A 24,033-nucleotide genomic window follows, 5' to 3' on the forward strand; every position below is an offset into this window, starting at 1 on the left:
GCGCCTGCCCACCTCCTCAGGGAGGTGCCTCGTGGCAGCCCGCCCCTCGGGCCTGGTTTCCTCAGGAAAAGCCTTGGGAGGAAGCAGGGAGGGGGTTGGGAGCTGCGGGGGCCAGACTCGCCCAAGCCCTCCCAGAGCACTGGCCGCCATGGGGCTGGGGCCCTTGTTCCCTCTGCTGCTGCTCTGGACTCGGCGGACCCAGGGGTCTGAGCTGGACCCCAATGGGCGGCACGTCTGCATGGCCAGCAGGTGGGTCTTCTGGGGGTCTGATGGGGGTGAGGAGGACACCAGGAAAGAGGGGCTAAAGCGAGAGAGGCTCAGGGACAGCCTGGAGGGTGGTGGGTAGTGGGGGCAGATGGTGGGATGGCCAGGGACAGAGCGGGAAGGGGTCGGGGACACTGGGGCTGTGACTCTTGGCCAGACCTGCCCGATGGGGCTGAGGCAGCATCCCACGTCTCAGGGAGACAGTGATCCACCTGCGGAGCCAGGCTGCCCCCCGGCTGACCCCTCTCTGCCCCACAGCCCCTCTGCTGAGCTCCGGTGCTGCCCAGGCTGGAGGCAGAAAGATCGAGAATGCACCACCCGTGAGTAGCCAGGATGCACCCCCCCACCGGAGGAGAAGGGAGGACAGAGCCCAGTGACCCTTCCTTCCTACCCTCCTGGGGTCTGTTTGCCCTCCTGAGCCCTAGAGCTAGGGTCCATGCTGTGACCCAACCCCCCTGGGGAAACAGCTCTTGAGGGGGGCAGGCCACCAGGAGTCAGTGAGAGGGGCAGAGTGTCCCCTGGCCGCATCCCAGTCCTTCCAACCTGGGTGGGGTGTTTTTCAGCCATCTGCGAGGGGCTGGACATCTGCCGGGAAGATGAGGTATGTGTGAAACCAGGCCTCTGTCGATGCAAACCTGGATTCTTCGGGGCCCGGTGCAACTCCCGTGAGTCCTGAGTCTCTCCTGAAGGATGAGGTTGCCGGGCAGGACTGGGGGAGAGGGGAGGCAAAGCATGTAGGAATGTAATCTTAGAACAGCAGGGCCAGAATCCCTCCAAGCTTCGCTGAGGAGACTGAGGTCGAGACAGGAAGTGACGCACTCTAAGGGGATGTCCTGAGTCATCTGGTTTTTATCCCATCCACAGAGCCCTCCCACAGGTTCAGTTCTGGGCCATTCATCTTCCCTTTCAACTTCCGGAAAGATGCTGTGGATCCCCGTTAACTGCAGAATGGATGCATTCTCGGTTTCCCCCGCATCCACCGTATGCACGTGTGGAGGGTGACTGGAATGTCCTCCCTCTCTGGCAGAAAGTGGGGCATGGGGGAGGGGTTGCTGGGCAGTTTAGCCAGAGGGCAGCCTGGCTAGGAGTCAGGGTTGAGAGGAGACGCTGCGGGGGATGTGGCTTCTTCTTCGACCCGGATGGGTCCAGGCGGGGGAAGACACAGTGGGGGAACCCAGTGAGAGGGAGGAGGGGCATGAATGAAGGCACACCCACTTCTGTGTGACTCTGGGCAAGGCCCTTTGCCACTCGTGATCTTTAAGTGTGTTCTGGAATGTGGAAGTGGGAGGCTGGACCAGTGGTATGGATTTGTGTAGTTCAGAGTCTGGGGCAGGAAGTAAGCTGTGCCCCAGGAGGACAGGCTGTCCCCGGCTCTTGGAGGGCGGGCCCGGCCCCACCCCCTTCCTCGTGGAAGGGGGCGCAGGGCGAGGATCCGTGGTGCCTGACCCTGAGCCCGTTGACCCCCTTCCCTTCCCCCCACCCCGCAGGCTGCCCGGGCCAGTACTGGGGCCCCGACTGCCGGGAGAGCTGCGCCTGCCACCCGCACGGCCAGTGCGAGCCGGCCACGGGCGTGTGCCACTGCCAATCCGACCGCTGGGGCGAGCGCTGCGAGTTCCCGTGCGCCTGCGGCCCCCACGGGCGTTGCAACCCCGAGACCGGCGCGTGCCGCTGCGAGCCCGGCTGGTGGTCGCCCACGTGCCGCCGCCCGTGCCAGTGCAACCCGGCGGCGGCGCGCTGCGATCAGGCCACCGGCTCCTGCCTGTGCGAGCCGGGCTGGTGGGGCCGCCGCTGCAGCTTCCGCTGCGCCTGCCACGGCTCGCCGTGCGCGCAGGAGTCGGGCCGCTGCGCCTGCCGGCCGGGCTGGTGGGGCTCCGAGTGCCGGCAGCCTTGCGAGTGCGTGCGCGGCCGCTGCAGCGCCGCCTCCGGCCTGTGCACATGCCCGCCCGGCTTCCGCGGCGCGCGCTGCGAGCTGCCCTGCCTCGCAGGCCGCTACGGGCTGCAGTGCCGCGACAGGTGAGCCAGGGCAACGGGGGATGCGGGAGAGAAGGGAGGGAGGAGGGCGTGAGAAGGAAGGGGAGAGAACGGGAGCGAAAGGGGATGAGCCGGGGGCGCAGGGAGAATGTTGCGCAGAAACAGACAAGGATGGGGTGAAAGGGGGGAAAGAGACCCTCGACGCCCTAAAGTCCAGCCTCGCCCACCACTTTCATCCGCTTACTGTTAAACAAAATACTACTACCAGCAAGCCGTAGAAACAGATAATCAACATTGTGGCAAAAGGATTGCAAGGTCCCTCTGAAACTCAATGGCTTTCAAACTTTGACCAGTTCCACCCACAGTAAGAAATGTTTTACCTCCCATCGTATATAATATATGATGCGAGATATATTAACTGAAGTGAAAACTTAACCAGACAACACACATATGTACACCGAAATGTTTTCTATTCTCTCTCTCTCTCTTTTTTAATACTGGTCAGGATCTGCTAAATTGATTTTATGAACTCCCTTCCTCACCCTACTAATGAGTCTGACCCAAGCATGTGATCCCAGATAATTAAGTCTCTGGAGGGAGAAACTTCAAGTAAGGATCAATGAGATATTAAGATAGGATAAACCTTATTGGAAAAGTTGCTAAAAGAGTAGATCCTAAGTGTTCTCATCACAAGGAAAAAAACTTTTTCATTTTTTGGTATGCATATGAGATGACGGATGTTAACTAAACTTTTTGTGGTAATCGTCACAATATATAAGTGAGGAGGTCATTATGCTGCACACTTGAAACTTATACAGTGCTGTGTGTCAATTATAACTCAATACAACTGGAAAAAATGTAAGATAAGATTCTAGTGGTGAAAACGGACACTCTGTGCGTTTTCATAATGCATAAAATGGCATAGAGGATACACTACTGAGGGCTGCTCACGCGAGACCTCCGAGATGGCATGGGTGGAATGGAGGAAGGGGAAAAGAGGAGGAGGGAAGCACTGGGCAGAAGGGAAGCAGACGTTGAGGTCGTAACTTGGCTTCCCTGGCTGGGGTGGGAGCTCCTGGGACCCAGGGAAGGATGGGGCTCAGAACCGGGGGTTCGGAAAGGGCTGGAATCCTACTAGAGCCCACAGAGATAGTGTGCCCAGCCTCTCTGTTGTACAACATGGGGCAGCTGAGGCTCAAAGCTGCCCGAGTGGCCCAGCTGGCACCGGGAGGCTCTCCAGCCCCTGGCGGCCCGGGGGGCTGCCTCATCCGTCCTCCTCCTAAGTGCTGCATGTACTCTTTCTCTTCCCAGCTGTGGCCACTGCAAGCAGAATGAGCCATGCTCTGCAGACACGGGCAGCTGCGAGTCCTGCGAGCCGGGCTGGAATGGGACTCGGTGCCACGAGCCCTGCCCTCCTGGCACCTTTGGCGAGAGCTGCAGGCAGCAGTGCCCCCACTGCCGGCTTGGGGAGACCTGCCAGCCAGACACCGGGCACTGTCGACATTGTGACCCTGGCTGGGTGGGGCCCAGGTGAGGGGGCCAGCCTGCTCAGGGTGAGGGTATACCTTCCTTGTAGATCCTCACCGCAGCGGCTCCTTCACGCAGCCCTGGGGGCCCGCCTCCTGGGGAAGACTGAGGTGCGAGAGACACGGGTGCTAATGGGGCCCTGGGCACAGTTTTCCTCCAGCTCCCTCACCACTCAGGCTTCCCACCCTCTTCTCGTCCAGGGATCCGTAGTCTGTCACCTCCTGGGTCTGGCCTCAAATTCAAGGCCCTGTTTGCACCCGAGCTTCACTGCTGAAAAGTAGACGACTGGGTCTCTGAATCTACAAGTGTGGGCAGGTGGGTGAGGCCCCTCTGTGGGGTCCAGGCCCGCCCTGCTCTCCATTCCGAGTCTTGCCTCACCTCAGGTGTGAAGACCCCTGCCCGATTGGCACCTTTGGGGAGGGTTGTGGCTCTACCTGCCCCACCTGTGTCGGGGGGGCCTGCGATGCTGTGACTGGGGAGTGTGTCTGCGATGCCGGCTACTGGGGGCCCAGGTGAGGACTGGGGCCCTGGAAGGAGGCAGGGGCCTAGGTCAGGCCTCTGTGCAATCTGCTGCCCAAACTTCCCTTCCTGGGCTTCTCCATCTCCCAGATTCCCACCCAGCATCCTCATAACTGAGAAGTTATTCCTCTTGTTGTGGGGTCTGCATCTTCCAAAGGAGGGTCAGACTGATGCTTAATCTAAAAGGCCTGGCCCCTGAACTAGAAGTTACTTAGGAGGAGGGCGCCAAAGCCCACTGTTGTTTCCCTAAGGTCTTCAGGTGGTAAAAACATAATCAGTGTCACTATCTCCAATGTCAGGTTTTTCCCGCCTGTAGGATAGAATGTAGTATCAACTGGAAGAGACCTCATTTTACAGAGAAGAGGACCGAGGCCCAGAGAGTTAGGGGCAGGGCTGGGGCTGGCTCAGACCTCCCAAGCCTGAGGAAGTGTCTCTGGATTCCATTGGCATCTTGCTTATTTCACATTAGTGCCAGGGAGGCGGGGATGAGGACCATGCGAGGTGGGCCCTGACTGCGGCTTACGCCCCGGGGGGCCTGGGAGCCAGGGGGCATTTTGTGGGTGGTCTTTCTGGAAGATGGGCTCAGGGGCTAAGGGATTCTTCCAAACACTGCTAGGGGTGCTTAGAATGCGGCTGAGAGGTCAGAGGAATCTACGTGGGCATCATCCAGGGAAGCCTGTGTGGCAGGGGATGGGAAGCAGTGCCCAGAAATCGACCCTCCCCTGTCCCCTGCCCACCTCCATGCCTTCTCACCCAGCCTTCAGCCTGTCTCTCCTGTCACCCCAAAGCTGCAACACTTCGTGCCCATCTGGCTTCCATGGAAACAACTGCTCTGTTCCCTGCGAATGTCCAGAGGGAAACTGCCACCCTGTCTCTGGGGCCTGCCAGCTGGGTAAGGTGGAAAGAGGGGTACAGGGAGAAGTAACCGAGGAAAGAGTGGCCCTTTACATGGGCTCCGGGGCCTCATCACTTGCCAGAGAGGCTGGGCCCTCTTCAGAGATGTTCTCTTTACTTGAAATCTGTATGCGTGCTTTGGGGCCCCCTGAAGATGTGACAGAGCGTCTGTCCCCTGGGAAACCAGGATAGCACCCAGCAAATGAGAGGACAGGGCTGGACACTGGGATGTCTCATCAGGCCCGAGAACTGAGGGCAAGAGTTTGCGGAACAGGCCGTGGACCGTCGGGAGAGGACAGACCAGTGGGGAGGCTGCCTGGAGGAGGGGGCCTCCAGGCTGAGCAGAGTCTATGTCTCTTAGAAGAGCGGGAGGGGCCCACAGGGGGAAGGTTCCCAGAATCTCCCCAGAGTAGGCAATTCAGAGCTAGAGATGAGACGTGATGTATGGGAGACAAGATGGCCCCGAATAGCTGCCCGTCCCTGGCTCTCCCTAGGATCTCACAGTCAGGACGCTGCCCTCATTGCGGGCATTCTTGTGCCTCTGCTGCTTCTCCTCCTGGCCATCGCCTGCTGTGCCTGCTGCTGCTGGGCTGCCCGGTTGGATCCCAAGGACAGGTGAACCCTGGCCCCTTCCTTCCCGATTCCACAGCTCAGGCCATGGGTGGAAGCAAGGTGGCATCTGGTTTCCTTTCAGGGGTGGGGATGGGCTGGCCTTGTCACACACGTGGGTCAGAGGTAACGAGGTAGCAGCTGACAGTGGCTGTGGCCTGGAGACACCAGGTCAGCCATCTGCCCTCCTCAGAAGCCTTCAGTGGGGGAGGTTCTGAGTCACACGTGAGCAGGGGGCCCCGGGCACCAGGATGGCAGAAGGCAGAAGCAACGGGACAGCTCTGGGCAGGGAGGGGAAGAGGCCAGGCCTCGGAAGGGAGAGTGCCATAAAAGCCTGAGCAGTGGTCTGGCAGAGAATGTGGCTTTTCGAGAAAAGGAGAGGCGAGGAGGAATTTGAGCTTGCGGGCTGCTGCGGGGAAGCGGGGAATATTCCTTGCACAGAGCTTTGTTCCTTTACCAAATCTCTTCGTACTTCTCAGCTCCTTGGAGGCTCACAGCAGCATGGAGGTTTGGAGCTGGGCACGTGGGGGGTGGGAGGATTAGCGTTCTCAATTCCCAGGAGGACACAGGCCCAAGGTGACCCAGCTAGTCACTGGCACGCGCAGAGCCCGTGGCCGGTTCTCTGGACTCTTTGTTTTGTCCTGTGCGCTCTCATTAGTTCACACACTACCCCTTGATCATGTCCCCCCTCTGCGCTGTGGGGCATCCTCAGACCAGCAGACCCAGCAGCCTCCCCACAACCCCAGGGCATAGAGCCTGGAGGTGGGGAGAAGCCCCTCACAGGAAGACCAGGACATGTGCACAGACTGTCTGAAGAATGGTAATGAGTGAAGCTGTCACTTCCAGCTTCGGGGCGGGGACAAGAGTGGGCTTCCTGGAGGCAGTGCCACTTCCAGAAAGATAGGTGAGCTGGGCTCAGCTGGGAGGATAATAACACACTGCTGCATTTGGGGGCAGCCCCACCAGGTAGCTGGTACTGTGCTGGGTCCTGAAAAAAGTTCTGATAGATAGCAGTCATCCCCATTTTATAGATGAGGAAGCTGAGGCCCAGAGAGGCAAAGTCTGAGCCACAGTTGCTACCTCGTGACTCTGGAGCCACGCTGCCCTCTGCGACAGGCCCAGATCTCAGGGTCAGTAGTTTGGACTTTACTCTGTAGTCATAGAGAGTCACTGAAGTAGACACAGTCCCTCTGTCACACGAATCCCGGGACCAGAATGGTCCTGGCCCTTTGCTGCTGCCCCCGTCCCGCCCCAAGCGGGGTCTCCCTCACTGATGACTCTCCTGTGCCCTCAGGCCAGCGAGAGATGGAACCGCTGTGTCCAGGATGAAGCTGCAGGTGTGGGGGGCACTGACCTCCAGCCTGGGCTCTGCGCTGCCTTGTGGTTCCCTCAGCAGCCACAAGCTTCCCTGGGTGACAGGTAAGCGGGTGCTGAGGGCCCGGGGCTGCAAGGGAACAGGGCTTCCCCTGGGGCTCTGCGCCTGACCTAGAGCCTCCCCCTCCCGCCTCAGTCTCGCACCACGATCCGGAGATCCCCTTCAACCACAGCTTCATCGAACCACCCTCGGCTGGCTGGGCCTCGGACGACTCCTTCTCTACTGATCCCGAGTCTGGAGAAGAGGACGAGGGTCCTGCCTACTGCGTACCACCCCAAGAAGGTAGCCCCCAAACAGCCCCCTCAGCCCTGAGCAGCCCTGCTCATTACAGCCTCTCCTTCATTCCTTCAGCAAACGTGTATCAGGCGCCCGTTCCGTGCCTTTCACAGTTCCTGGCGGTGGGATGCAGTAAAGAACAAGATAGATTCCTGTCCCCCCGCCAAGCCTGTAGTCTGGTGGGCAGTAAACAGACACATGTGGGACAGAGTGATACGTGCTTTCATGGGGAGGGGACATGCAAGTCGGGGCTTGGAATCCAGCCACGTCAGCGATGACTGGAGCCAGGGAAGATGTCTCGGTGTTAGTGGTATTGGAGTTGAGCCTGGCAGAGTCAGTAGGAATTAGCCCTGGGAAAGTTAGGGAGAGTTGGGAATGATGTTTCAGGAAGAGCGAACGGTATACCCAAAGGCCCAGAGGTAAGAGGGACATGGCCACGTGGCACTGAAGGAGTTTTAGCATGCTTAGAGTGTGACATTAGTGCAAAGTAGGGGCGGTGGTGAGAAAAGAGGGTAGAAGCAGTAGCATCTGCCTGAATAGGCCCTTCCCCTGCCTCTCTGCATCCTCACCCTCTCCCTTGCCCCATTTGGGGGGCCTCCCAGAAGATGCAGAGCTGGGTAAGCAGGATGGATTGGGGTAGCCAGCCCAGCTTTGGCCAAGCTCTTCTGTCTCCTTTGCCAGGGATGGTCCCTGTGGCCCAAGCAGAGTCACCAGAGGCCAGCCTGGCCGGAGGTCCCTTCCCTCCCCCTGAGGATGCCTCCACACCGTTTGCCATCCCGCGCACTTCCAGCCTAGCTCGGGCCAAGCGGCCATCGGTCTCCTTTGCTGAAGGCACCAAGTTTGCACCACAGAGTTGCCGAGGCTCCGGGGAGCTCTCCAGCCCTCTCCGTAAGCCCAAGAGGCTCTCCCGGGGGGGCCAGCCAGGTCCTGAAAGCCAGGAGGCCGAGGAGTCCACAGGCCCGGAGCAAACAGAAATGAACGGGGCACCTCCTGGTGCCGCCAGCCCCAGGGATTCAGCCATTGGCCGCCGCCGGCTCCCGCTTAGCGGCCGGACAGTGGCTGAACGTGTGGAAGCCATCGAGGGCAGTGTCCAGGAGAGTGCAGGCTCTGTGACCACAATCTACATGCTGGCAGGGACACCCCGGGGATCTGAGGGCCCCGTCCGGTCTGTCCTCCGCCGTTTTGGTAGCTTCCAGAAGGGCCAGGCAGAGCCCAAGGTCAAGAGTGCCATCCCCAAGCCTCCACGCCGGGCCCTGAGTCGGAACAAAGGCAGCCCCGGGCTGGCCTCTGGCTCTGCCAATCAGAGCTCCAGCTCCGCCCCAAGTGAGGAGCTGACTGGGGCCTTGGAGTCTGCAGGGACTGGGCCAGAGGAAGTGGCCAGGGGGCTAGGAGATGGCATCGAGAGCTCAGGGAGGGGCCAGGAGCTGGTCCCTGAGGGTGGTCCCCTAGAACAGGATCCCCAGAAGCTGGCTGACGAGGAGCCCCAGTATGAGAATATCGCACTCATCTCTGGGCCACCAGAGCCCTGAGGACCTTGAATTTCATCAGTGGGAAGACTGTGGATGGTGCTTAGGCATCCGAACTGCCCCGAATTAGATTGTGTTTTGTGCTGAGAAAAGATCCCAGGGCCAGGAGAGACAAGCTGGAGCCCCTGCACTTCCACCAAGACATGTCAGAGCTGGAAGCCAGTTGGCCCTGGCCCTGGCCGTGCTCTGGGAGTGGGTCTGGAAGGCCTAGGCAGAGACCCCACAGGATGGGGTCAGGAAGGGGAAAGAGACGGCCGCAGAGACTTTTTCTCTGTTGTCCTGTACTCTGTTTGCCCCCAAAGGCTATTCTTTCCTTCATTTGCAAAACATTTTTCTGAAATGGGCAACAACCTAAACGTTTGATGCTAAAAGATTAATTAAAGAGCTATTCCTTATGAAAGGTTCCTAAACAACCATAATAAATCAGGTTGTGTAAGAATATTTAATATGGGAGCATGTTCACACTATCCTGCTACGTGTAAAAAGTAAGTTTTCTTTTTACAAATTTCATTCCTTTTGGCCTCAGAATACATGTTTAGAATTCTTCCATTTTGTGTTTATTTTGTGACTGTTTTACAGACTTTAAAAATATATATATATGTGCATAAAAAAGATTTGAGGGAAAGGCATCAAATAGCATTTTTCTCTGGGAGATGAGATTGTGGCAGATATTTATTTTCTTCTTAAATTTTTGCATAATTTGCAAATTTTCTACAGTGAACGTTCTTTTTACTTTTCTCACTAGGTTGAATATTTAAAATTATAATAGGCAGTATTCTTCGTTAAAAATAAAAAGTACTAACATTATAGACATGTCTAGAGTAAAAATGAGATTTCTCTTCTCCCCAGTGGATTCTGGGGGATGAGGGAGGGGCCAGACTTCATTTTCACAGAATGCCTGTTGGTCTAGTTCTGAATAATTCCTCACATACTTGTATTAGCCAGTCAGGAAATAAAGAGCAAGTCCCTCTGTCCCAGTGTGCAGAGAATCTCATGAACAGTTTAGATGCTTCCTTTCAAATGTTTTTCTGTGCGCATGAAAATAAAAGAACATACTGTTCTGCAATTTGCTTTTTTACTTAACAATATAACCTGGCTATCTTTTGATGTCAGTAAATATAAAGCTACCTCTTTTTATAAAAAACTGGCTGCATGGGATTCCATCATGTGGAAATAACACTGGTTATTTAAACCATCCCCTGCCTATGGAGATGTGGCTTTTTTCTAATTGTTTTGATACAATAAATAATGCAGTGGACAACTCGGTCTATATTTCCTTTTGCATCAGTGCTAGGTTTTCTGTAGAAGAGCTTCCTGGAGGTGGAATTGCTGGGTCATGGGGTAAGAAAATTAAACATTTGAGTATTTACTCCAATTGGCCTTCCAAAAAAAGTTGAATGGCTTTGTGTTCTCATAAATTATGGTGGCATCTATTTCCCCACACCCAATCTGATAGGTTAAAAGTGATATCTCATAATTTTAGCACGCACAAAAAATAACTAAAGTAATAACATTTTAAATTCTTAAAAAGTTAAACTCTTTGTACAGATAAAAGTTTTGGGTTTTTGTTTTGTTTTGGTTTTTTTTTTTTGGCCATGCCAAGCAGCTTATGGGATCTTAGTTCCCTGACCAGGGGTTGAACCTAGGCCCTCAGCAGTGAGAGCGCAGAGTCCTAACAACTGGACAGCCAGGGAATTCCCCAGATAAAAGTTTTTTGTTTGTGGGGTTTCTGTTGTTGTTAAGTATCTTCTTTTTTTTTTTAATAATGTTAATATTTTTCTTTTTTTATCATTTTTGGCTGCGTTGGGTCTTCATTGCTGTGTGCGGGCTTTCTCTAGTTGCGGCGAGCTGGGGCTACTCTTCCTTGCGGTGTGCAGGCTTCTCCTTGCGATGGCTTCTCTTGTTGCGGAGCATGGGCTCTAGGCACGTGGGCTTCAGTAGTTGCAGCATGCGGGCTCAGTAGTTGTGACACGTGGGCTCAGTAGTTGTGGCACACGGGCTTAGTTGCTCCACGACATGTGGGATCTTCCCAGCCCGGGGATCAAACGTGCGTCCCCTGCATTAGCAGTCAGATTCTCAACCACTGCACCACAGTGAAGTCCTGTTTGTGTTTTTTAACTGTCAGAAATGGTATCATTCATGCACCCAGTGTTCACAGCAGCACTATTTACAATAGCCAGCACATGGAAGCAATATCAGTATCCATCAATAGATGAATGGATAAAGAAGGTGTGGTCTAGGACTTCAGGTTTGAGCCCTGGTCTGGGAAGATCCCAAATGCCGTGGAGCAACCAAGCCCATGCGCCACAACAACTGAGTCAGCACCCTAGAGCCCGTGAGCCCCAACTACTGAGCCCACGTGCCACAACTACTGAAGCCCGTGCGCGTAGAGCCCATGCTCTGCAACAAGAGAAGCCACCTCAATGAGAAGCCCGCTCACCGCAACGAAGAGTTGCCTCCTCTCACAGCAACTAGAGAAAGCCTGCACACAGCAAGGAAGACCCAACACAGCCATAAAGAAATAAATACATTAATTAATTAATTAATTAAACTTATTTATTTAAAAAAAGAAGACGTGGTCTATATACAATGGAATATTACTCAGCCATAAGAAAGAATGAAATATTGCCATTTGCAGCAAAATGGATGGACCTAGAGATTATCATAGTAATTGAAGTAAGTCAGACAAAGAAAAATATCAGATGAGATCACTTATATGTGGAATCTAAAAAAATGATACAAATGAACTTACCTACAAAAGAGAAATAGACTCACAGACATAAAAACAAGATTAAGGTTACCAAAGGGGAGGGAGGGAGGGATAACTTAGGAGTATGGGATTAACATATATACACTACTATATATAAAATAGGTAAACAACAAGGTCCTACTGAATAACACAGGGAACTATATTCAATATCTTGTAATACACTGTAGTGAAAAAGAATCTGAAAAAGAATACATATATATATTGGGAATTTTCTGGTGGTCCACTGGTTAGGGCTCCGCGCTTCTACTGCCGGGGACACAGGTTCGATCCCTAGTCAGGGAACTAAGATCCCACACACCATGCGGCACGGCCAAAAAAAATAATAATAATAATTATATATATATATATATATATATATATATATATATATATATATAAAATTGGGCTTCCCTGGTGGTGCAGTGGTTGAGAGTCCGCCTGCCGTTGCAGGGGACACGGGTTCGTGCCCCGGTCCGGGAAGATCCCACATGCCGCGGAGCGGCTGGGCCCGTGAGCCATGACTGCTAAGCCTGCGCGTCTGGAGCCTGTGCTCCACAACGGGAGAGGCCACAACAGTGAGGGGCCCTCATACCTCAAAAAAAAATTGAATCACTAAAAAAAATGAAAAAAATACGATCATTAAAATGTGAATTCTATGATTATTCTAAGACTGAGCTCCTTTTCATATCTTTAAAGTTATTTGTATTTTTCCTATAGATGATTTGGTTATATTCTTTCCCCAATTTTCTTTTTTTTTTCTAAATTAATTAATTAATTTATTTTTGGCTGCATTGGGTCTTCGTTGCTGTGCGCGGGCTTTCTCTAGTTGCGGCGAGCGGGGGCTACTCTTCGTTGCGGTGAGCGGGCTTCTCATTGGGGTGGCTTCTCTTGTTGCAGAGCATGGGCTCTAGGCACGCGGGCTTCAGTAGTTGTGGCATGCGGGCAGTAGTTGTGGCTCGCGGGTTCTAGAGTGCTGGCTCAGTAGTTGTGGCGCACGGGCTTAGTTGCTCCACGGCACGTGGGATCTTCCTGGACCAGGGCTCGAACCCATGTCCCCTACACTGCAGGTGGATTCTTAACCACTGCACCACCAGGGAAGCCTTTTCCCTAATTTTCAATTGAAGTGTTCATTTTTTTCTCATTGATTTATAAGTGCCTTTATATCAAGGATATTCTTTTTATTTTTATTAAAAAAATTTTTTTATTGGGATACAGTTGTTTTACAATGTTGTGTTAGTTTCTACTGCACAGGGAAGTGGAGTTCCCTGTGCTATACACCAGGTTCTCATTAGTTACCTATTTTATATATATTAGTGTATATATGTCAATCCCAGTCTCCCAATTCATCTCACCCCCACTTCCCCACTTGGTGTCTATACGTTTGTTCTCTACATCTGCGTTTCTATTTCTGCTCAAGGATATTAATTCTTCGCCCAGTTCGTGATTGGTCTTTTAATGCTGTTTATAGTTTCTTTTCTCCATAGAAATTAAAAGTTTAAATTTAGACTAGTCTTTTTCTTTTTGACTGCTGGGTTTAATGTCACACGTAATGGAAAGATGGAAAGGCTTTCTCTACCTTAAAATCAGTGAAATAATCTTCTACATTTTCTTTTAGTACTCTAGTGATTTTATTTCTTGACGTGTGTGTGTGTGTGTGTGTGTGTGTGTGTGTGTGTGTGTGTGTGTGTGGTTCGCGGGCCTCTCACTGTTGTGGCCTCTCCCGTTGCGGAGCACAGGCTCTGGACGCGCAGGCTCAGCAGCCATGGCTCACGGGCCCAGCCGCTCCGCGGCATGTGGGATCCTCCCGGACCGGGGCACGAACCCGTGTCCCCTGCATCGGCAGGCGGATTCTCAACCACTGCGCCACCAGGGAAGCCCGGTTTTATTTCTTTATGAATTTTTAATTGAAGTATAGTTGATTTACAATATTATATGTTACACATGTACAATATAGTGATTCACAATTTTTAAAGGTTATGCTCCATTTACAGTTATTATAAAATCTTGGCTATATTCCCTGTGTTGAGCAACATATCCTTGTAGCTTATTTTATACGTAATAATTTATTTCTTTATGATTTGCCAGCAGTGCTGGTGTGGTGCCTTTAACACTGCTGACAAAAAGACTGAAAAAAACCCCAAACCTAGGAATTCCCTGGTGGTCCAGTAGTTAGGACTTGGCACGTTCACTGTCCTGGCCCAGTTCGATCCCTGGTTGGGGAACTAAGATCCCACAAGCCACAAGGCTTGGCCAGAACAAACAAACAAACGAAAACCCAGAATTTCATTCAAATTAGACTTGGATTCAAATCTCAGTTCTGACATACCTGTTTCGTGACTTTGGAAATGTTACTTAAAGCTTGTTTTTTCATCTGAAAAATGCGGATGTGGCTACTCCCAGGTTATGGTAGGGATTAAATGACAAAGTATATAAAGCACCTAGTAAATTTTTGACTCTCAATAAAGGTTCATTATTATTGGCATTACATCATTCTCCCAGCTTTGAATCCTTTGTCCCTAGAAGCTGACACCTTTCTCCTCTTCATTTATTTATGTTTTCATTCAACAAACTCATATTGTGCATCTGCTTTGTGCTTTCTTCTGTATTAAGGGCTGGTTATACAATACAAAGCTGAATAAGACACAGTTCGTGCCTCCAAAGAGTTCATAGTCAATGGGAAAAGGGAGAGACAAACAGATGAACAGATTATTGTAAAACAAAGCAATCAGTGGACAAAGATAATGGAGAATATCGTGAGTAGTAGTTAGGGAAGGCTTCCTGGAGGAGGTGCTCTTCCAGAAGGGACTATGTTTGAGGGTCAGAGGTGAAAGAACAGCAGCTGCAGGAACTACAAGCAATTCCATGTGACTGGAACATCTAAGTCAGCCAGGGTAGGGGAGGAGCCTGTGTAGGTCAGGTTGGAGAACTTGAACTTTATCCTGCAGGACAAATGGTAAAGAGTTTCTGAAGCATTTTAGCAGAGGTCAGATTTACATAGCTCACTGGGATGGAGTGCGGTGGAAAGATGGATTTGAGTGGCTGAGATTGGAACCTGGATGAACAGCAGTTGCAGTCATAGACATACTTGGGCAAATTAGATAAGCACTTAGGAGATACGGATTATCGAGGTGGGGTGGGGGTGGGAGGGAGAGGGAGAATAACAGCAGGTACCCAATAAATATTTGTTGAAAAGATGCTTCACAGTATCTGACTTCAGTAGGTAGTGATGCTTTTATCTGAAAAAGGATGGGAGGAACAGTTTTGGGGGGTGGGGGTGGAGAAAGTGAACTATTTCAGAGAAGTGTTTGAAACAGTTTAGAAATGTGTATGGAACAACTGCCTGGCAGCCCTCAGGCAGGTGGCTCTAGGAGGGAGGGAGGGAAAGATTGAAGTTAGTCAAGAGATAGTTACACCCCTGTGAGCGGGTGAGATTAACAGGACAGATAACTAGCCAGGATCCCCCAAGCCCACAATGTCAAGCATGGTCTGAGCAAGGTTGCCAACGTTGGGTTCACGGCGGCAGGGGGCGCACTTGGACACAGGGACGTGGAGCAGGAGGCTGCTGGGTCTCCCACAGCCCTGGGATGACAAGCCAGCTCCCAGAGCGTGCCAGAGAGACCAAGCTGAATCTGCGGGAGACCGAGGGCCCTCCGAAGTTGTTGGCCTAGTGCCTTCGATGGAGAAGATCCTCCAAATGGAGCTGAACCTCCAGAGCCTAGGTTCCATTCCCCTGCCCTGGCAGTTCCTCCGGGCATGTCCAGGTCGCTGATCAGAGCACGACCCTGGAGCCCTCCCGACCTCGCGCACTTCCCGGGAGACCTGACTTGTGCTTTGCAGTTTGGCGCTGCCCACCGCGTCAACCTGCAGAGAGAGCCCTAACGTGAAGGAGATGTCAGGCAATGGGGAGTAAGGGGGTGGAGGTGGTGCCGGCAGTGGGAATGGGGTGGTCAACTCCAGCAGGGAGTACCAAGATGACCGGTCTGGGAGAAGGTCCCCGAGGGGACCAAGGAGAGGGGGAACGGGGTGGGGTTGGGGGGTCAGACTCTGGATGGGGAACCCGAGGAAACAACGTTCTACGAGGCAGACAAGCCCCAAACTCCCACTTCGGGGTCCCCGAGGGACACCATCCAGGGACCGGGCAGATGGCACCCAGAAATGGGGTCGGTGAATCAGGAGAGCAGGGAAGAGGCACACCATGCTTGGAGAGAGAGAGGTCCGGGGATCCAGAATGCGCAGACAGCGCCTGGATGAGGGCTACTAGGGGCAGGAGAGCGAGGATTCAGGGAACAAAGCCCAAGACAGGATGGCACCGTTGCGTGGGGAGGTAATGAAGTGGCGGGAGCGGGACGACCCATGCGGCGCCAGAGCATCGGGCGTGGTGCCCAAGGCAAAGGAGAAGCTGGGGACGACGAAGCGAGCCGGAGGAGAGCGGAGTGCGGGAGCTAAGCTAGGTGCGCGAGGCGGACCGGCAGGCAGCTAGGGCAAGTCCGAGGGAGCCGGAACGCCGAGCAGGGGACCCAATCCAGAGACAGGGCTTCGGGGCGAGGCTCTGGAGAGGCGATGGGGCAATGCCTCTGGGGGTTCCTGGCCCGGCTGTGACTCCAGTTTAAAGCACCAGACCAAAAACACCGCCCAACGCAGGTCCCGGTGCCCCCCCACAACTCCCTTGTTTGTCTTCTAGTCCGGCCGGAACCGGCTTCTGCTCGACGCGGGGCGGGCGGGTGGCTGCTGATTGGATAAAGCCTGTTTCCAGCCCCCACTCAGCCAATCAGCGTGTGGCAGTGTTTTCATCTTGGGGTCGGAATAAAAGGGCTGGAATAAAAGGGGGCAGAAAAGGCGCCGGCCGGGCCCGATACACACCAGTAAGAACCGGGTGAGCTGGATCCGGGGGACCTGGGCTCCGGGCTTGGGTGCTGGGGGGCAGAAGGCGCACGAGTAAGGGCGTAGGTTGAAGATGTGCTTATAGGAAAGGAGACAGACTGAATGGATGAGGAGCCGCTAGGAAAGAGTTGACGAATCGAGGAGGGAGCTGGGGGATGGAGGGACGGGGGTCCATGTCCATGGAAACGAGCTAATTGCCGAGGAAACGGCCCCTGATGGGGGTCGCGCGAGAGACTCGCGCCGCCGGTTTGAACCGGCTTCTCTCCCATGCGGGGCTCGCGTGGCCGCAGCGCCTAGCGACCTAGACAGCGGCCAATGGCGCGGCAGTTCCTGTGCGTTAGGCCAATGAGCGGGCCGTGGGCGGGCCGCTCTGGAACTCCGTGCGCTGATCTTGTGGTTCAGGGAGCCCGGTCTGGGAGAGGGTCTCCAGTGCCGGCGGGCGGGCGCCAGTGAGGGCCCCAGGGAGTGGCAGCCCTCAGGTATGCACCTGCCCAGGTATCCGGACCTCAGGCTGCCTCCCTTGCCAACCCCCAGGCTGTGTCAATCCTTCTGGGAGCCAGGACTAAATGCAAGTCCCTGAGCAGGCGTTAGTCCCTTCTCGTTTCCATGCCTCAGTTTCCCTCCGAGTGAACCGAGGGAGAAGTCTCCCTGTCTGGCCGGGGCGGCTCTCCCGGAGCTGTGGGCAGGCGGACGAGCCAGCGGCGGAGAGGGTGGCCCAGGGCACGGGCAGGGCTGGGGCTTCCTTGCTGCGCGCACTTGCCTCCCGGGCCGCAGAAGGGTGACAAGCTCCGCGCGCTGCGGCAGTGGCCCGGGTTGGCCGACCCGGCTGCATAGTGCCGGGTGCTGACGCCGAGGTCTGTGCGCAGGCGGCTGCAGAGCCGGAGCCCGAGCCGGAGCCGGGCCGCCGCGCCGCCGCGCCGCGCCGCGCCTCGCCTCTCCTCGCCATGGCGCCCACGCTGGCCACTGCCCATCGGCGCCGCTGGTGGATGGCCTGCACGGCCGTGCTGGAAAACCTCCTCTTCTCGGCAGTCCTCCTGGGCTGGGGCTCGCTGCTCATCATGCTCAAGTCGGAGGGTTTTTACTCCTACCTGTGTACTGAGCCAGGTGAGCCGGGTGTTCGGACTCGGGGTGGGTCCTGGAGCAGGGGCTTTGGGAGAGGGGGGATGGCGGTGTAGACCCAGCCAGCAAGACCGCCTCACGGCGCAGCACCTCCTAGTTAGCAAAAGGCCCATTTGATCCTCACCCAGCTCACACACACCCACAGTGTGTGCTGGGTACACATCACTGTCCCTGTTTTGTGGCTGAAGAAACTGAGTCTTAGATCTTCTGACTTGTCTGAGGCCGCACAGCGGTAGACTGTAATAGATCCAGAACCCCTAAGTCCAGGGTGTTCTTTCCACCACCTGGGAACATGACTGGATTCCTCTCCTCCCAGTGCCTGGCACATCACTGGCTTTGCAGTAAACATGTTGCTCTCTGACTGTAAGAAAGAGGAACTCCTGACTCAGTAGCTGGGGTGCAGCAAGAGAGAGGAAGTGGCTTGGCCTCCAGCCGGTGGAAGGTTCATCTAGAATCTAGATGTTTTTCTGTCAGGCCATCATGGAGTCTCTAAAGGGCTTTTCGGATACAATTTCTTGTCTATTTTTGCCGCTTTATGATTTTCCAAAGGACATTTCCTCCCGCAGGCTGTGAGAACATCTCAGTGGCCTTCTACCCCCATGGGTGGGGGGAGGAGAGAGGCAAGGAGGATATTTATGGAAAGGACACTAGGTCTGTCCTCTCCCTTTGCTACACATTGGTGTTGCTGAATGAAGGCCGAGGATGCTTGTCTACAAGAAATCTAACCCCCACCCCTATGTTCACACCCGATGACCTTGTGAAAGGATCCTGATTGCTGAAGGTCAGTGGGGTTCAGCCAATCAGTGGGACCCAAGTGCCTCTCACCCACTACCCTGCTACCCACCTTCCTAGGCAGCCTTGATAGGAAATGTTTTCCTCTGCTCTCTGTCCCCAGCAGTGACTACCTAAGGGTTGAACTCAGTAATGTCTCTCCCCAGTACTTTTGTCAGCAGCCCCTGCCCAAGTTTCTTTGGATGGAGATAGCCCAAGTCTGACTCCCTGAATCACACCACTGGCATGCCTTTTTTAAAAAAAAAAAAATTAATTTATTTTTGGCTGCATTGGGTCTTCGTTGCTGCGTGCGGCTTTCTCTAGTTGTGGCGAGTGGGGGCTACTCTTTTTTGAGGTGTGCGGGCTTCTCATTGCAGTGGCTTCTCGTTGTGGAGCACGGGCTCTAGGCACATGGGCTTCAGTAGTCGTGGCATGCGGGCTCAGTAGTTGTGGCTCACAGGCTTAGTAGTTGTGGCTCACAGGCTCTAGAGTGCAGGCTCAGTGGTTGTGGCGCAAGGGCTTAGTTGCTCCGCGGCATGTGGGATCTTCCCGGACCAGGGCTCAAATCCATGTCCCCTGCATTGGCAGGTGGATTCTTAACCACTGCTCTGCCAGGGAAGCCCAGCATGCCTTTTTTTTCTAGAGTTCTAACTTTGAGGGAAGAGAAGGCTTTGGACCAGCTCATGCTTCCTGTCAGCCCCTGTAGAACCCTCCCTGGTTTCCTACTCTGATCTTCCTAGGAGATTCCTGAGCATTCCAAGTCACTAGGGAAGCTTCAGCTGGGAGAGGTTAAGGACAGGAGAAAGGGAGGCGATGCTGAGCCTGCCTGAGGGCAGAGTATATCATTTATAACCTTTAGCCTTTAGCCACTCAGAAATATTTCCTACTAACCTTAGGGTTCTTGGCAGACCTTTCCCCACATCAGCAAGAAATCTTGGGAGATGGGAGAGCCACTCAGACCTTGTTCCTTGAAAAAGCTTTCTGCTTTGCCCGAGAGATGTTAGGAGATTAATGACTCTGGAAGGGAACAGGTTGGAGTGTTAGGCACCTCCTTTCCCTCCCTCTCTCCTCTCCTTGTAGATCATGACCCTTCCTGCTTGACTCTGATGGATTCTTTCAGGCTGCACAGAGGGGTTAAAAAGACAGAAAGAAGCATCATCCCCAGATGAAGCTTTTAGCATCTCATCCAGACTGGAGGACTTTCGTAGTCAATTTTTTTTTGTGTGTGTGACCTACTGTGGTGTCAGAATGTCAGATTCTAGGGTTTTTTCCCCCACATTGTCCACTGATTTAATTTATTTTATGGTCTTGGCAGCGCTGGGGCTGGTCCCTTCATTCCTGCCTCAGCCTTGGCTTCTTCCTTCGTTGAAGTGGGAGGAGTCCCAGAGATTGTGCCGACGCAGTGCTGAGTTGGTGTTTAAGCCCTTGTGAGGCTTGCCTGGTCCCTCCTGTAAACCAAAGTGAAGGTGAAGGGTCAGGACTGTGGGTTGAACATCAACTTCTTATCCCGTGCCTTTGTTCCTGCCTCTGATTTTGGTTTTTCTGACTATCTGGCAAACCCGCTGACCCAGCATCCGTGGCGGGCAGGCCTGCTGATTCCACACAGCTTATCTCTCTGGCCTCCTTGCTCCTTGTTTCTTGGAGTCTGAGTAACCTGTTGCCTTTTGGGGCCAGGAGTCCCTGTGTCTTGCCTGGCTGGGTGTGCCCGGAGGATTTAGGATCAAGATTTCTGCTTAGGCCTAATATTTTCATGCTTGGGGGACAGCTGAATTGCAGAGAAGCAGTTAGGCCATTTATTACCTTTATTGCATTAAGCTTGTGAAAAGCTGACCAGTCTACAGCTGACTGAAATGCAAATTTGTCAGCTTTTTGTTGTTTTTAGGACTGATGCTTTGGTTTGTTCTCGAAAGAAAATTTGCCTGAACCTGTTGAAAGGTTCTCAGAACTCTTTCTTGGGACTCCGGCCAGAATCCGGCCACAGACACGGTGTTGGGTTCCAGCATGTCGAGGTGGGAGAAAGAAAGAAAGAGCTGGGTTTTCCATTTCCCCTCAGCTCTTTATCCCTGTCTCCCAGACAGTCAGGACAGATGACTGGGGCTAGGGACCTGGGGCTGGCACTTGGCTTTGCCTCCCCACTCCCCCCTGGGATGGACAGGAGACCGACTGGGTTCCCAGCCCTGGCTTTTCCAGAACTGTGTCCTTTTGGCCGCCGGATGGCCGCTGTCACCACCCACACCCAAACTCTTTCTTCATTTCCTCTGTCAACCGGTGGCCCACTTCGACGGGGTCAGCTCAGGGGGCTGGTGCTACCTGTGGATGTTTAATCTCCTCTTTCATCTGACCTATACATTCAGTAAACATTTTCTGAGGGGCTCTGCTGGGCGCAGAGCAATCTGGGCCCTCAGCGAGTCTGTAGTCGGCCAGCATCTAAGAGTCATCACACATAGGCCTATATGCTTCCAAGTGGTGGTCCGACCCCAGCAGAGAGCAGGGTGCTGGGGTGAGAGCCACCACGGGGATCTGGTTCGATTTGGGGTGGGGGGGCGGGGCTCTGTGATATTTAGGCAGAAGCGTGGAGGGCCACAGGGGTGACTCAGGAGAGGAGCGGGCAGTGAGCCTCCGGGGTAAGCTGTGTGTTGAAAGAGAGGAGAGAAAGGACCGGCGGGCAGGAGATTACCGGAGATCTGGGAAGGGGCCAGGGCCTGCAGGCCCCTGGATTTTATTCTCAAGGCAGGAAGAAGCTCCTGAGGCCGAAGACACGGTCAGATTCACCTGTTAGCCTCTCATGAATTGTTGAGGGCTTGTCACACGCCGGGTGCTGGGTGTGGTGGGGGTCCTGAAGGTGGGAGGCGTGGCCTCTGCCCGAGGAAGCCACGGTCCAGCCCAGCCATGGACCCCAAGGCAGACCCCACTTCTGTGCTCTTGACCATCGCAGTTACTCTGCTTGTGGTGGCCGGTGGGTGGCACCCCTCACTGAAACAAAGCAGGAAGCTGGTCCCCACCAGGCCGGACCGAGGCTGCAGATTTGGACAGGAGATGGTCCTTTCCACTTGATGGCCCTCCCTTTTTATGGTCTCCTCCCACCCTCAAAGGCCACACTGGTGGTAGCTTTTGAAAACCCATCGTTTCACATTTTGTGTGTGTGTGTGTGTGTGTGTGTGTGTGTGTGTGAGTGTGTGTGTGGCCACACCACGTGGCATATGCGGGATCTTAGTTCCCTGACCGGGGATCGAACCCATGTCCCCTGCAGTGGAAGCTCGGGGAGTCTTAACCACTGGACCACCAGGGAAGTCGTTTCACTTTTTTGCTGTGAGTAGGACTGTTTTCACTCTCTCCCCCCAGTTTATTTTGGATATATATATTTTTTTAACTCGGTACTTGGGGATCGAGGTTGGGGCCTCCAGCCTTGGGACGTGTCACAGAGGAGCTGGTGCCCTTGGCCCTCCCCACCCACCCTGCCTGCCTCCTTCCCATGACCTAATTTCCCTCCTCCACATCTGCTGGCCCTACCTGGCTTCTTGGTGTCCCATTAAGGTCCTGTCCAGCTTGGTTGGCTTTCAGGGACCTCGTGGGAGCATCTTGGGGGCAGTGCCATTCTCACTAGGTGACATTAAGGGCCACCTGGCATTGCCCCGACACTGATAGTCTTGTGCATCTTTATTCTCTCAGCATTTTCTCTCTGAAATGCCTCTAACCCAGGTGGTACAGCGTCAGCACAGCCTGAAGGTTAAAAGCAGGAGCTTTGAGGTCCGACCACCTGGATTCAAGTCCAACTTCCCCATATAGTGTCTATGAGACCTCGGGGAAGTGACTTATCTGCTCTGACACTCCTGGTGTCTGGATGTGGAATACAGGGTGAGGGTGGGATGGCGCTCGGTGACACAGGAACCACTAGCACGGAGCACAGTGGCCCGCGCACGCCGGCACTCTGCGATCACAGTGCGGGGGCTGGGCCCTGGCCTACCCGGCATCGTCCTCGGACTGTGTCCTGCCTCGGTTTGCTGTGTCTGAGGCTCACCTCTCACCTACATACCCCCTGCCAGACTGAGATGCTGCTTCCTGTTGCCGGATAGACTAAGGATCTGAGAGAGACAGGAGATCCTGGGGCAGAGACCATAGCAGGGGGTCCAGAGGCCTGCACTCTGGGGGTTGGGGGCACAGCTCGGGTTTGCAGAGGCCTCCAGCCCGGTGCCCCTTGTTCCCTTGAGCATCATACGGTCAGCTGTTCTGGCTTGTTTCCCTGGGGTCAGGGGAGCCCCCTCCTTGATCCAGGGAGGTTAGGGGAGCCTCGGGGGGACCACAGCACCCTCTTTTCTCCCCTGCTTTCTCTGTAAGGATTTGGTGTGTGAGTTCTGTGGGTGGGGCCCAACAGGGCAGGCACTGTTCTCTCTTCCCTGCCCCGGGTCTCTTCCTAAGCAGCCTTACGCCTGTTCTCTGCACACTCCGGACGTGCCAGTTCCTTGCCTGTCTTCTTGGTTCACCTTCCCTGGCTGGGCCGGGCCGGGCCGGGCCACTCTGGCTGCATCTGTAATCAGCCGGTGCAGGTGAGGCACAGAGCAGCCTGGACTGGGCTGAGGGCTGAGGTCTAGACTGGGAGCAGAGGGGCACCCCAGGGGCTTGGCACTTCCTGGGTGCTTATCTGTTTGGGTCTCTCTGGCCCACAGTGGCCCAGGTGGGAGCAGAGCGATAGCAGCAGCCTGGGTGTGACCGTGTTCGGGCATCTGCTGGACCTGTGATAGTTCGTGTGGGCTGTTTACTGCCAACAAAGCTTCGGGCTCATGGAAGGTTTAGTTCCCTCTGGGGCGAGGGGCACTCTCGCGCCGCTCCTGAGCCGATGAGAGGCCACTCGGGCGCCTCCACCCCCAGCTCGTTTGTTGCTGGACATCACTGCCCGGACCTAGGAGGGCAGAGGGCCAGGTGGCCCTGTTGGCAGGGTTTTAAGAGAAGGCTGGTGGCTGTAAGGTCCCTGCTCCTGTTGTAGCGGCTCTAGGATGAAAGATGGGAGGGACAGATTCCCTTCCCTCCACTCTGACTTCTCTCCCCCTGAGCCCCCCTGTCTAGTTACAGGGTGACCAGATCTCTAAACAATTCAAGATGTTTTCGTCCCCGTCTTCACTTAGAGCAAATCAGGGAGTCTGCCTTGCATATGTATGTTGCCTTGGGACTTCATCTTCTCTCTCTCTCGGGGAGCACAGTCATGGATTTAGGTCCGGCTGTGGCTCCTCTCTGGGGAAGCTAGGAGCAGAGCCCCCTGTGCCTCAGAGCACATGCTGCCTCTGCTCCCATCCAATCTCGGCTCCCAGCTTGTAGCAGCAGATCCCACAGCACTCCCAGCCCGGAGTGATTTCGTGTCCTCTAGCGCTCTCACAAGCCAGCGATCCCAGACCTGGGGGTGCCCCCCCCCATCCACTCTGTCGCACCTCTGTTGGTTTGCTTGCACCTGCACACCGACCTGGAGGTGGCCGTTGCTTTGCGGACACCCTGTCCTCCCGCTTGACATTCCAGTTCCTGTTGCTGCTGGCAGAGCTGACACCCGAAACCAGTGCCAACCT

General features: G+C 54.4%; 2 protein-coding genes across 9 annotated transcripts in view; both read left to right on the forward strand.

The window, feature by feature from the left end:
• Positions 1–76: 76 nt before the first annotated feature.
• Positions 77–10,222, forward strand: SCARF1 (scavenger receptor class F member 1). 2 transcript variants are annotated; one of them, XM_059049039.2, is made up of 11 exons: positions 77–249; positions 523–584; positions 828–929; positions 1,752–2,277; positions 3,547–3,765; positions 4,146–4,274; positions 5,070–5,173; positions 5,670–5,790; positions 7,079–7,203; positions 7,295–7,441; positions 8,117–10,222. In XM_059049039.2, the coding sequence occupies exons 1-11, from the start codon at positions 149–151 to the stop codon at positions 8,962–8,964; spliced, it is 2,484 nt and encodes an 827-aa protein (XP_058905022.1). In that variant the 5' UTR covers positions 77–148; the 3' UTR covers positions 8,965–10,222. The 2 variants fall into 2 exon arrangements, with proteins under 2 accessions (XP_058905022.1, XP_058905023.1); XM_059049040.2 differs by having other exon boundaries at positions 79–249; positions 7,332–7,441; positions 8,117–9,510.
• A 6,307-nt stretch (positions 10,223–16,529) lies between these two features.
• Positions 16,530–24,033, forward strand: part of SLC43A2 (solute carrier family 43 member 2) — a 38,235-nt gene continuing 30,731 nt past the window's right edge. Inside the window, exons 1-2 of one of the 7 annotated variants that reach the window (XM_059049044.2) lie at positions 16,530–16,583; positions 17,458–17,695. In XM_059049044.2, coding sequence (XP_058905027.1) covers positions 17,536–17,695 — 160 coding nt within the window. In that variant the 5' untranslated portion in view covers positions 16,530–16,583; positions 17,458–17,535. Of the gene's footprint in view, positions 16,584–16,979; positions 17,696–18,329; positions 18,492–24,033 lie in introns of those variants that run through there. The other 6 variants (XM_067021965.1, XM_067021961.1, XM_067021963.1 and 3 more) reach the window with 6 other exon arrangements.

Source organism: Kogia breviceps, chromosome 19 (assembly GCF_026419965.1).
Source record: "Kogia breviceps isolate mKogBre1 chromosome 19, mKogBre1 haplotype 1, whole genome shotgun sequence".
NCBI classification, from domain to species: Eukaryota; Metazoa; Chordata; class Mammalia; order Artiodactyla; family Physeteridae; genus Kogia; species Kogia breviceps.

Coding starts and splice junctions, on each gene's coding strand:
- SCARF1 (XM_059049039.2), top strand. CDS start 149: ATGGGGCTGGGGCCCTTGTTCCCTCTGCTGCTGCTCTGGACTCGGCGG. Junction 930..1,751: donor CGGGGCCCGGTGCAACTCCC/GTGAGTCCTGAG, acceptor CCCACCCCGCAG/GCTGCCCGGGCCAGTACTGG. Junction 4,275..5,069: donor GCCGGCTACTGGGGGCCCAG/GTGAGGACTGGG, acceptor GTCACCCCAAAG/CTGCAACACTTCGTGCCCAT.